The sequence below is a fragment of the Salminus brasiliensis genome, chromosome 13, assembly GCF_030463535.1.
Source record: "Salminus brasiliensis chromosome 13, fSalBra1.hap2, whole genome shotgun sequence".
NCBI lineage: Eukaryota > Metazoa > Chordata > Actinopteri > Characiformes > Bryconidae > Salminus > Salminus brasiliensis.
In genome coordinates this window covers 34,382,892-34,396,588 of record NC_132890.1, presented here as the reverse complement: position 1 = coordinate 34,396,588, position 13,697 = coordinate 34,382,892, and the positions used below count along the sequence as shown (strand labels likewise).

Sequence of the window (13,697 nt, the reverse complement as noted above, 5' to 3'; positions counted from 1 at the left end):
AGCATTGATTTTTAGCTTTAGCAGTATTGAGAACATGGGCGACCAAAAAAAGTTAGTCAACTGCAGTGGTGAACATTTGCTGGAGTGTTTTGAAGGAAACTTTTTGGAGATACTGGCTTTGAGTAGAGTTTCTTTGAAAGGAATTCCAAGAGATGAGAGCAAAACAAGCTATAGCAAGTACCATAGAACAGTGCAGGGACTGGACCTGAGCCAGCTAATGGAGGACTAATGAAGGACATAAGTTGATGGGTTGGATCAGGTGTGTTAGGGCAGGGAATAGTTGGAACTATAGATGATCTATGGTATCTAGTGGGAATGTGGGGAGTGTTTTGAGGGTTTTAGCTTTGTTGTAAGTCTGCTGGTTTTATTTACGTTGGCCTGTCATGTCAAGTTTGGGCCCTGGCGATGCATGGATCAGATATCGGTCCCGATACTAACTGATACTAACTAAATTAGCTGGCTCAGGTATTGGATAATTAGTCTGACCCAAATGACCAATCCAATAACAGAACTTGATTCTCGCACCACCATTATTCTAGGCTTCATAACCCAGGATCAGAGTAACCTACAGACATCATACACAGATCATAGCAAACAGCAAGACTCCCCCATCTAACCATCATCTACCCTCGACCTGTCAACAACTATCAGCAAGTAATCTGGCTTGTTTTCCATATAAGCAGAACTGAGAAGGGAGGGGCTGCTAGCTCCTCTTTAGTCTCACAGACTTCCAATTTCAGTATGAAAATCCGGAGCCCAGACAGCACTGTGCCGAGGTCCAGCACAGTTATTAATAAGTCCTGACCAATAAAAGCAATCTGTGTTCATTTGTTATAGTTTGTTTTACAAAGTTAGTAAAGTAATGATTATGTCAATCCTGATGCCTTAAGTCTCTAATTATAACTACTAAAACTAATTGTGGTATGAAAATTTATTTTTATAATTTATAAAGTTATAGAATAGTGAGTTATAATTAACTTAACATCCATAATGCCTTGTATTTTAACTGTAGAGATCCCAAGGCAGATATTGTATTAATGGACTGTAAATAGATAATTACAGTACATTACTTCTTGATGTTCTCAGGAACTTGAAAATCTCAAATGTTGGAATCAATTGTTATTAATTTTTGGTGTTATTTATTCAATAATAACAATCTTGCACCATAAAAAGTCTATGATGTGATTTTCATAGAATTTAATTTGCTACTTAAGACCATATAATATCGACGTCCAGTAGTCTCCTAACTTTCAGTTTGCAGTTCAGTGGTTATCAATCCTTGTCAAATCCCTGCTCTGATGCCCTTGATTCAACTCGGCATATTCTAGCACATTAACCATAGACTTTGACTTTGAGGCAGAACTTTACTTTAATGTACACTTTTCTGGTGAAGGCGTCATGTTTCAGAAGGCATGTGAAAGGGAAAAAAAGGTGCATTAAAGCTGATTAAATTCTGCAGGGATGGCAGGAGGCGCTGAAGCCGGGGCACAGACAGACTAATGAAGGCTGGAGGGTAGTGGGAAAGCGGCTTCTCTCCGATAAATGACTTCATTACGCCCGCTTGATATTCAGGCAGCAGGCATTAGCCACGCGACAGCTTTCGTTCGCCAGAATCCAGCATGGCTTTTTGTAGACCCCTGTTCTTTCCGCAGCCACCCGCGATGGGCCGCCACTGCATCTCCGGCTCGACATGAAAGGCGAGTTCAGGCGGTGCGCTGGTTTCTTTGCACTATAAAGGGGGATATTCACTAATAATGCAGTGTAGCGGCAGTAAATTATTGGTGTTGTCACCAGTAATAGTATTAGGAATGCGTAAATAAGCATGGGCTCCGGAATTACTTAGAACTGCACAGTTAAAAGATAAAATCTCACCTTTTCAAAGCCTGGGAGCACGGGGCGATGGGAAAAAGACAGATAATTATTATTGTGAATTTGGCTGCTTTGAAGTAAGTTTGCCTCCCCATGAATTATAGTAATGTCTTTTTTTAAATGTTGAAACGAGAGTTTTGACCAGAGTGAAAAAAAAAAAAACCTTACAGGTTCTGCTGTTATTTTTTAGTCTGACGCGAGGTTACGTCCAAGTATTTCTCTACATATGAATATATTCATATTTCTCAATTTACAAATATACAAAAACGACAGGTGATCTCATAGACTCAATGTCATCAGTGACTCAGGTGATCCTCCCCTCAATACAGGCCATGTTTACACAGTTTCTGAAGGTCCCAATTAGCTCAGCGTTAAAGGCAGAGTTCCTCTGGACGGCTGTTTTTATTCACTGCGTTTCTTTTATTTGGGCCACTCTGCCGGAATCTACAGACTAAAACAGCATCCTTTTGTACCTTGTCAATATTTTAAACGCTCCCCTTCTCCAGTCCACTGAGAGGGCCATCCAGTGAGTCGTGTCAGGCCACCTTGCTTGTATTGAATGCAGAGCCCTTTGTTGCATGAGCCAATAGGGTGATATGCTTTTTTGGGTTTCGATGTGAGGAACATTTGGCATGACCAATCCTTGGTGTGATATCTGTCACAGGTTTGGTTCATGAGTTCCAGCATGATTTCATCGTAGATTTTTTAAAAACATCAAGAAAAGTAATGTAAATAAGTCATTCAGGCCTGGTTACATTCAAGTATTTCTCTACATATGAATATATTCATATTTCTCGATTTACAAATATACAAAAACGACAGGTGATCTCATGGTCTCAGATTTGGTTCATGAGTTCCAGCATGTTTTCATCGTTGATTTTTTAAAAACATCAAGAAAAGTAAAGTCATTCAGGCCTGGTTTGATGTGGACTGGTTTATTGTTGAGAAAATGACAGCCTTGGATGACGTCCCAGGTCCTAAGCCATTTAGACCAGGTATTTGGATCTTGATTCATGGTTCAAGCTGTTGGTGGACAACACCAACCGGCTTTGACAGGAAGGAGACATTGGACTGACAATCCAAAAATCAAGCACTTATTATGTGACCTGTAGGCAGTGGTCGAATTGTAAATACTAAAAAAAGAGGTACGATGGGTTCAGACAGGGGCAAGGCAACCAAGAACCAAACTGTGATGGCTAGACAACTGGTCAGAACATCTCTAAAACATCAGGGAGATCTTTTGTCATTGGAGTGTTCCTAGTATGCAGTGATAATTACCTACCAATAGTGAGCCAAGAAAGGACAACCGGTGAACCAGCAACCGGGTCATGGGCACCTAAGCCTCACTGATACTCATGAAGGCCCCGCCTCACAACTTACATGACTTTAATTATCTCCTGCCAACGTTTTTGGCGCCAGATACAACAGAAGACCTTCAGAGATCTTGTGAAGACCATGCTTCAGAGGGTCAGATCTGTTGTGATGGCACAAGGCGGACCTACTCAATATTAGGCTGGTGGTATTAATGTTATTATGGCCTGATTATGGCTAGAGCCTCCTGGACTGAAACTAGGCTTGAAGGCCTAGACTGTGAAACCCTGATTTCTGTCATGGCGTGTTGATCAGAGACAGACGATCAGAGCATGAGAGAAGATGTAAGAAAGCTCAAGAGGCTGCGTTCATCCAAGCCTCGCCACCATCCCATCTGAACCTTTACTTTTTTATGTACACAAACAATTAAAATACGTGTTTTGAATTTGTCAATATCGCAGTTCTCCCAGTCGCATGTCACCAGTACGCAGAGCTCCCACGGCGGCCCAGGATGCATTGGAGAGAATCCGAGCGTTCCCCCGAGCCCGATGTAATTTAATTATAGTCAAATAGCTAGCAGGGGAGGCAGTTAGCGGAGAATGTGTTAATGGATACATATTGCTGTCTGTTGTACCGCAGTCCCTCACATGGGGAGCTCTTGTTTGTGAGCGTTTATTCTCAGCCGCTGCACGAGGTAGCGTTGAATTGGCTCCGCGAGCTCGTTCGCTCTTGTTTGGTGTTCTGCTTGAGGGGTATCAGAGTTATTTTTTTATTAGATTATTTTTTTATCCTTAAATTTAAACCTGTTTAGGTGGCTGGGTGGGTGGGCAAGGGGGCTGTGTTTGTTAGTTGGTGAGTGTGAGTGTTTATATGGCAAGAAGTCATTACTGGAGTCATTATAATGTCACAAATTTGTGCATGCAGGCATTCAAGCATGCGCTGTATCTGTGTGAAGGGAACAGTACATTAACCCATTTATGCAGAAGTGAAACATGTTTATGCGCTGTGTGGCAGATGTTTATTGTGTGTGTGTGTGTGCTTGTTTGTGGGTGGGTGTCTTAAAGAGATGGACCGTGTTTGTCCTTAAATGAAAAAAAGTGAGCCATATGTTTATTAAAGTCTACCCATAATGCTTAAATCAACAGAGTGTGCTACTGCTCGGCAGGGTTTGTGTGTGTATTGCAGCAATACTCCAGAGATTTCCAGCAAATCAGGCATGAGGCATGTCACAAATTGTAATTAGTATCCATCAGCTGAATCACTTTCCCAAGCCTTATACAGTCTCTGACTCTTCAAACCTTGTGCTAACACTCTTCTAATCAACCATCTAAAGATCTGAAAATGACCTAATCAATGGCAACGAGGCAGGGACCGTTTCCAGCAGTGTCCCAAGCCATGACGCTTTGCCCAAATCATGTAGACCAGGTATTTGGATCGTGGTTCTTGGTTCAAGCTGTTGGTGGACAATACCCACCGGATTTGAAAGGAAGGGGTCATTGGACTGACAATCCAAAAAAATCAAGCACTTATTATGTGACCTGTAGGCAGAGGTCAAATTGTAAATACTAAAAAAAGAGGTACGGTGGGTTCAAACAGCGGCAAGGCAACTTAAACCAACAACCAAACTATGATGGCTACACAACTGGATCCGAACATCTCCAAAACATCAGGGAGATCTTTTGTTGTTGGGGTGTTCCTAGTATGCAGGAACTTTGCCATCAGCAGCCGGAGTCTGAGAGAGCACAATTGAGAGTGTAATTAGTATCCATCAGCTGAATCACTTTCCAAAGCTTTATACAGTCTCTGACTCTTCAAACCTTGTGCTAACACTCTTCTAATCAACCATCTTAAGATCTGAAAATGACCTAATTGATGGCAACGAGGCAGGGACCATTTCCTGCAGTGTGGACTGTAGTTAAGAAATGGCAATTCTTGCCCTGGGAGTTCCAAAGCCATGATGCTTTGCCCAAACCATTTAGACCAGGTATTTGGTTCTTGGTTCAAACTGTTGATGGACAAGACTTACCGGCTTTGACAGGAAGGGGCCACTGGACTGACAATCCAAAAAAATCAAGCACTTATTATGTGACCTGTAGGCAGTGGTCGAATTGTAAATACTAAAAAAAGAGGTACGGTGGGTTCAAACAGCGGCAAGGCAACCAAGAACTAAACTGTGATGGCTAGATGTGTTGTTGGGGTGTTCCTAGTATGCAGGAACTTTGCCATCAGCAGCCGGAGTCTGAGAGAGCAAAATTGAGAGTGTTTTCTCTGGGTGGGTAGATGGCGCTCGCTCCTCCATCACTCTCGGAGTAATCTTGGCCGGAGCAGGCCTCTGTCTTGGCACCATCAAGGCGTTCGAACGTTAGAGTCACTTTCTAAGAAAAGTTTATAGGCAGAGTGTAGACTATGTGAGTATTGTGTCTCCATACTGACTTTAGTAGTATCTAAACTTAGAGGGGTCTTTTAGATCCTAGCCTATACAAACTAGCCAAGGATATTTTCTGAGTAGCACTATTGTAAGTCGCTCTGGAGAAGAGCATCTGCTAAATGCCTTCAATGTAAATGTCTGTTAGCTGGTGTGGTGGAGCTGGGGACCTGCCGCTTTCCTCCGAGCGCGTTGGCTGCCCGGCTATAGTGCATCGGTGGGAGTTGGAAAAGAGGCAGCGGCTGGATTCACATGTATCCGAGTAGAGTCCTTACCCTCCCCTAGTGTTGGGAGCATTGGGTTAATTGGCAGAACCATATTGGGAGAAAAAATGCCAGGGCTGGCATTAGGCATGGTGCCAGTAGGTTCATTTTTGTTCTTCCCTGGAGTGTCCTATTCTATTGGCAGTACTTCTCTGCAGGGACTGCACTGAAGGTATGTGTGTGCATTTGCACATCTGTGTCAGCAATAGGACACATTGCTTATATATGCTTTGAGTTTGAGTTTAGAGTACTGCTTTAAGGATGCAGGGTTAGGAGACAAGCCTGGGCTACAGTGGTCCGGTGGGAGCCCCACTTTTGTTTACCACATCCACTTTTCGGCAGTGTATTCTCCTGACGTTCACACACAGCGAACATTAGCAGTCGGCTTCTTTCTCTAACCTGCAATCAGCACCCAGGAGAGACATCACCACGGACTCATGATTTGGTAAATGAGGGGATAAGGATAAGGACAGGGCTGAGGCAGAAAGCAACTCTCCGGTGCATTAGCAAAGACACACACACACACACACACACACACACACACACACACACACACTCTCTCTCTCTCTCTATTACACACACACACACATACACACATACACACACACAAACACTCCAAATCCCATAGCAGGGGTCTCTTAAAGACAGCACAATCAGCCCTGACTTCATCTGACCATATTTACTGCTTGTTGTAATGGTGCAGTTTTGTGTAATTTCTTTTTGAAAATAATGCAGGGTTAGAACTGTGGGACAGTCATATAATTTACTTTGGAGGGAACTTCAAGTGCAGATCTGTTCAAGTGGGTGATTGTTGTTTGATTGAATCTGGGATTTGGAAATGTAAAAAAGGTAAAAGAAGAAGAAATGGTCAAGAGAAAGGGCAGGATGGTAAGTTAACAATAACTTTGCAGCAATATAAAGAAGACAGAACTATTATGCAGTTAATATTGTTATTATTGCAGTGATTTGACAGCATGCATAAACCTCCTCTGTGTCCATCAGGACAGTTATATGTTGTCCACATACTGTATTGTATTCAGATATTGAAATACAGATACTAGGGCTGATAGAAACATGCTAAAATGAAAAGCTATTTGACTCATAATGATGGTGGAACCCTTTTTGGTGCCATATAGAGCAATTTTAAAAAGGTCTATTAATTTAATTTACTAAAGAACCATCCCCGCTGAAACAACAGCCTGGGTAGCTCAATTCAAGCTTATTTGCCTAGCATGGGGTTTCTGTTTCTGTTTGAGTTTGATGGTTAATCTGGTCAACAGGTATGATCAACCTAACCAAGCTAGACAACCAGTATGATCAACCTTGACCATGCTGGTTAACCAGCTAGGGTATGTTTTTGCCTGAATGACCAACTTTCCAACCACTCTGACCATCAAAGATCAGCTTGGGATCTACATATTAGGCAGCAGGTGAACAGTCAGTTCTTGAAGGTGAGAGAAGGTGTTAACAGCAGGACAAATGGTCAAGCATTAGGATCTTCAGCTGCTTTGACAAGAACCGAACTGCGATGCTAGATTACTGGGTCAGAACATCTTCAAAACATCAGGCAGGTCTTTTGGGGTGTTCCTGGTATGCAGTGGTCAGTACCTACCAAAAGTGGTCCAAGACAGGATAACCTATGAACTGGTGACAGGGTCATGGGTTAGGGTTAGGCCCAGGTGTCATCGATGCTCATGAGGCCCCACCTTACAACTTACAGGGCTTAAAGGATCTGCTGCTAATGTTGTAGTGGCAGACACCACAGGATGCCTTCAGGGGTCTTTTAGAGTTATTGAGTAGAGTTATAATGAGGGGCACCCAGACAATATTAGGTAGGTGGTTATAATATTATGGCTAGAGGTAGGGATGCCCTGTTCACGGAGTCTAGATCAGATGAAGAAGATTAAGGCTTCAGAAAAAATGTGAAATTGCTGAAGACATGGATATGATTGGGGTAAATCTTACTGCACAACGAAGATGTCTCTCTCTCTCTCTCTCTCTCTCTCTCTCTCTCTCTCCCTTAACACACAGCCCTCAATGCTCTGTGGCTGTATGATAAAGCCACCAAATTATATTCCTCATTTGCAGCCTGATCCACAGGGCTGATTCTCATGAGCTACCAACAGTGGCCTCTCCTTCACCTGCAGGGAATTTTCTGAATGTATTTGACACACACACACACACACACACATGTCCACCAGGCTTATACCTCAGCATCGTTATTATGCATTTAACGTAACTGCTCCTAATCTCTGCCCTTATACCCTTCACTCACTACTTCTACCACATACGCTACATGTCCAAATGTTTGTGGACACTCCTTATATAATGAATGCATTCAGCTACTTTAAGTTGTACCCATTGCTGACACATATGCTACAGGAGTCCCTGTAGAGAAGTGCTGCCAATAGACTTCTCTCTGAAGGACTCTGAAGCAGATGAACATGAACCTATTGGCAACATGCTGCTGCCTAATGCCAGGCATGGGCTAGAGAGGGGTATAAAGCCCCCCAGCATTGAGCTGTGGAGCAGTGGAAGAACTGTGCTCTCTGGAATGATGGATGATGATGCTCCATCCAGTACTTTTGGGAAGGGCTAGGGAGTTGGGGAGGATGAGGTGGGCTGGTGATCATTATCCAACATCCTGACCTCACTCACACTTTTGATGCTGAATGCAATCAGATCCTCACAGCAATGCTCGTGAAAATCTAGTTCAAAATTCCTTCCTTGGACACAATGAATGAGCAGGTGTCCCAATACTTTTGTAATATATCACACCTTCTACAAGCAGGTTGGAGCTGTTTTTGTGGTACGCGATGGACTCAGAGCATATTAGGCACCATTAGGTGGTAATAATGTTTTGGCTCATCAGTGTACAGTCACATACAGTGCAATGGATGAAAATCTTAGCACCTGCGTTATTCCAGCAGGCAGTAAAGCAGCAGGCGTATAGTCGGCATGCATTGGCAGCGAAGGTTAAGATGCAGCGCTGGGGCCTTATCGGTATGGCGAGTAGCATCCGCCTGCTAGCAGCTGGCATTTTCATTCACTCAGCCCTCCATCTGCCTTCCTTGCATCTAAATGCTAATTTATTCTAATAAGAGACAGTTAATAAACTGCAATTACAAATCAGCAGAGAGACACCATAGAAAGTGATTGGCAGATGCATGATTGGAGGGATGGCAGCAAAGTGTGTGTTCTGTGTGTGTATGTGTGAGCGTGCTTGATTGTTTACGGGTGGATTGGCGGGTGGAGGTGGAGCTGGTGGCCCATTAAACAGGAAATTCCTCCTAATCAGTGGCGGGCACGGTGCAAGAACGCTTAGCACGTTTAGCACATTTAGCGTGCTTAGCGTCTATTTCCCCTGCTAGCTACCTTATTTACTGTCATCTCTGCTCATTGGGTGAGCCTGAGCGTCGGGCAGGAGTTCAAAGGTCGGCGCCTAGACATGGCGAGAGCTGTAATTTCTCAAAAATTACATTTTTTTAAACCCCACACGGCCTCCTTCCCTGATTGTGGCTCATAGGAGGAGCAGACGCTCTGCCGGTCAGCAGTGTGACCCTTATCTCTCCAAGAGATATCAGGTCTCCCATAAATCGGTTCTTTTCAAGATTGGAAATGAAGACCAGGCTCACGCACTCACTCTCCTCAGCCCACAGCACACACACACACACATACACAGATGCGAACACACATGTGCTAACGGAGAACTGCAGCACACAGGATGGGTTTACTATTGCACGCAACCTAATCAAAAGTGGTGCCTCGTGACATCGCCTTTCCTGTCCTCTCTTTCTTCCCTAATTCACCATCTTACCTTGAGACCTGAAAACCCTGAAAAGCAGGCCATTGACTGGTGGATGTAAACCATTGCTTTGCGTTGATCGCTGTAAATTGATGATTTATTCCCTTATTTTGTGAAGCTAGTCCTCGCAGCGTATACTTCCATATCAATCTGACCTTGTGTGTGTGTGTGTGTGTGTGTGTGTGTGTGTGTGTGAGTGTGTGTGTGTACGCATTTCTAGAGACTGCGGCTATTGGCATGGATGCGTTCCTGCAGTAATTGCTTCCAAGGTCTTGGACCTTTCCCCCCTCCCTATTCCTCCTATTGTCCTATCTATTGACTAGTGATAGTAATGACAAGTCAGGCAGTGCTGTACTGTGGAGGCATTTAGGACCATTCAGAGGAGACGATGCTGCCAGAAATGTGTGCTGAAGTTAAGGTCTGTTGTTTTATGAAAGGGTCTCTCTTAGATCGAGCTCAGATATGAATCAATTTGAGAAGAAATGGAGGGCTCGTATGTGCAGCAGAGGTTTAAAGGGTGTCAGTGTTGTCCGTTGCTGAGTGTTGAGTAATTAAATGAAGCATATTTACAGTGCATTCAGTTTATGGTATGTATTGAGTGTGCAGATACTGACATTGAATACAGCTGTCTTTCACTTAACCTTTAGGCCCCAACTACGGCCTTTCCTGGCAGCTCTTTATTTCATTGTAATGGAATGATGGATGATGGTGCTCCATCCAGTACTTTTGGGAAGGGCTAGGGAGTTGGGGATGATGAGGTGGGCTGGTGATCATCATCCAACATCCTGACCTCACCTCATGATGCTGCATGCAATCAGATCCTCACAGCAATGCTCATAAAAATTATAGCAGAAAGCCTTCCTTGGACATAATGAATGAGCTGGTGTCCCAATACTTTTGCCCATAGAATAAATCACACCTTCTACAGGCAGGAGCCAGGAGCTGTTTACATGGTACGCGATGGACCCAGAGCATATTAGGCACCATTAGGTGGTCATAATGTTTTGGCTCCACGAGGCTGAAATCTTGGCACCTGCGTTATTCCAGAAGGCTAAAATGGATAAATTTACTGAGGTGCCCGAAATACAATAATTACCAAGATCTTTGACATGAATGTCAAATATATATTCATAAATATAAATATATAACCCTCAAAAGAGTATTCAGAAAAGTTCTGTCACCTAGACAGCAGAGATACTATAGAAGTAAGTCTTCATGATACACTATATGGACAAAAATATTGGGACACCTATACACTACACCTACAGAGGCTTTTACTGTGGATTCGGTCCCTCCTTCGCAGCTCTAACAGCAGCAGCAGGTCTGGAGCTCTGCAGTTATTGAGTCAGCAGAGACTTTTCTGCACTCTGCTCTGAGCTCAGCACTTAGCAACCCCGTTCTGTAACTCAGTGGCTGAGCTGCTCTCTGTGAGTTGTTCCTCCTAAACGCTTCCACTGTTCAATAATAACACCACTCACAGCTGATAGAGGAAGATCTAGTAGGAAGGAAATTTTACCAGCTGGCTTGTTGTTGTTGTTGGTGTTGGTGCAGCAGTGTCTCCTATTACATACAGAACCACGCTGGAGTTCAGGAAGCTCTTTAGAACCCACACCCTGGTTCAGGACAGCCTGTGGGAGGAGGAAACAAGTACGAGTCCACTCTCGGATTAAAAGATTTTCGCTCCACTTTTTTCTTTGTGACTTACCTTCCTCGGACTGTAATCTCTGATTCTTCCAACAGGTCTTAGCCCACAGTTACACTGTGTGAGGACTTGAAGAAGGCGGCTGCAGCAGCAAACCCAAGAATGTTAGTGATCTAGAGGCCACTGCCCTGAGGAATGGGCTAGGATTTCTCAGGAACGCTGCTGCCAGTAGCTGGAGTCTGTTTGTGCATCACGTTTGCAACAGGTTAACTGGTACAGACGCTCGTGATGAAGGGGTTGTATAATTTTGAGACTGCAGTCGTCGTTAACAGTGGTGTTTTCTGTTGAATTTGGAGAAACCTGTGTTAGTTGTGTAGTTAGTTGTGTTGAGATGTTCAATTTTGCTGCTAAACCTGATGTGCAGTGGGGGGTGAATAATTATACACAAAAACAACTTCAGATACTTACTTAAGTTCTTTAACTTTTTACGTTTAGAATTCTCATAATTAGCATTTTGGGACCCAATTCAAATATACAGTACTGAGCGAAAGATAGCGACCCCCCTAAGACCACCCTTCATGTGCTTAAATACCAGTCGAAACGCACATTAAAGCAACATAATGTAGCATTTTACAAATAAATAACAGCTTTAAATCATCTTAAATCATCCACTGACCTGCAATAGGGAGACAAGTGTGGTGCAGATACTTCAGTTAAACCTGCTCTGCCTATCTACTAGCACAAAGCTAGTCCCAGATATCACATCCCACAGGGTTACTGTGTGCTGTTTCAGGCTTCAGAGTTTTAGTACAGGATCAGATTGGACTCATTTTCCCTTTTTCTGCTTGATATGGGCTCAATAATGCTACCTATTACCACTGATATACAGTATGCCATCTCTATTATCATCTCTATGTACCTACATTATACGCTCCGCGACGTGTTCCAGAGAACCTGTACCACCACACATTTCTGCTGTGTCCCTGTGGAAAGCCTGATGATTCATCCGAGTTCAGGCTTGATGAGCTTCAGGTGTGATTTTGCTGGGCCATGACAACAACAACAACAACAACACCAAAAACATTGCAGTGAGGGAGCTCCGGGCCTAGTGCTGAGATACCACCGGAGTCTAAAAAAATGCCCTGCTTTTGATTGTGCACTCGAAGTGTGTGTATGACGAGTCTGCCTTGCTCTGTGTGTCTGCAGGCCCTCCGACCATCTCCAGCACCCAGACGCACCAGGCTCCTCACGGAGAGAAGGGCCAGATCAAGTGCTTCATCCGCAGCACCCCGCCTCCTGACCGTATCGTGAGTTTACTCATCTCTCTCTCTCTCGGTGTACAGCCCACGCTTTCTCTGCCCAACTCTCTTTCTCTCTCAAAGAAGCCTTGGCATAACCAGAGTGTTTCATATTTGAACTTTTTACATTTAGAATTCTTATAATTAGCATTTTGGGACCCGATTCACATATACAGTACTGAGAGAAAGATAGTGACCACCTTGAGACCACTATTCATGTGCTTAAATACCAGTCAAAATGCACATTAAAGCAACATAATGTAGCATTTTACTATAAAATAACAGCTTTAAATCGTCTTAAATCATCCACTGACCTGCAATAGGGAGACTAGTGTCCCGAATATTGCAAAAACACTGATGTAATTCGCAGTCTACAGGACATTCTCATCAGAATTGTGGCTGGACGACAGAACTGGCAGACAGGGACCATTTGTGAATGAAAATTGTGTTGTTTCCAGGCAAGAATTGCTTCTAGAAGTCAGTGCAGGTCCTTTATCACCACCAATTTCTGAAAGAACTCTCCACAGGGAACTGCTTTTTCATTCACAAGCCCTGAAACCCACCGGTGGTCCCTGTCCATCAATTTCATCTACAATTCTGGCGAGAATTTCCTGTAGACTGGGATTTTGCCACTGCTGGTAGACCCGTATGACCATAAGCTTCCATACACCTGCAGATTCATCTACTGCCTTCACTCTTTGGTCTTTGGCCACGCCCAAATCCAACCACTCCTTTTGACCAATCATTAATTGTACTGCTTTGCGACCCATTTTCCACGCATCCAACGAGACCCTCACTGCACTGTATCACCTCTTTTCAATCTATGAATCCCTTCACACATCCAGCAGGTATTTATAGCCCAATTATCCTTGTGCAGCGCCATCTGCAGGAGTCTGAAGTTACTACCACATTTTAGTTGGAATTAGTGGGATTATCTAAAACATTTAAATGTGACAAATGTGCAAAAATAGATTAAAATTAGCAAACGTTCTATTAAATAGACTAATTTTTTATTTACACACATTCCAGTTCATCCCACCCTTCATTCTCTCTCTCATGGTTTCCTTATGGCCGCATACCTTTC

General features: G+C 43.5%; 1 protein-coding gene across 5 annotated transcripts in view; it reads left to right on the top strand.

Annotated features, from left to right (window-relative positions):
* kirrel3b (kirre like nephrin family adhesion molecule 3b) overlaps positions 1-13,697 on the top strand; it is a 286,358-nt gene that overhangs the window by 249,120 nt on the left and 23,541 nt on the right. For all 5 annotated transcript variants that reach the window (XM_072694719.1, XM_072694717.1, XM_072694716.1 and 2 more), the window contains exon 10: positions 12,522-12,622. In XM_072694719.1, coding sequence (XP_072550820.1) covers positions 12,522-12,622 — 101 coding nt within the window. The remainder of the gene's footprint in view (positions 1-12,521; positions 12,623-13,697) is intronic.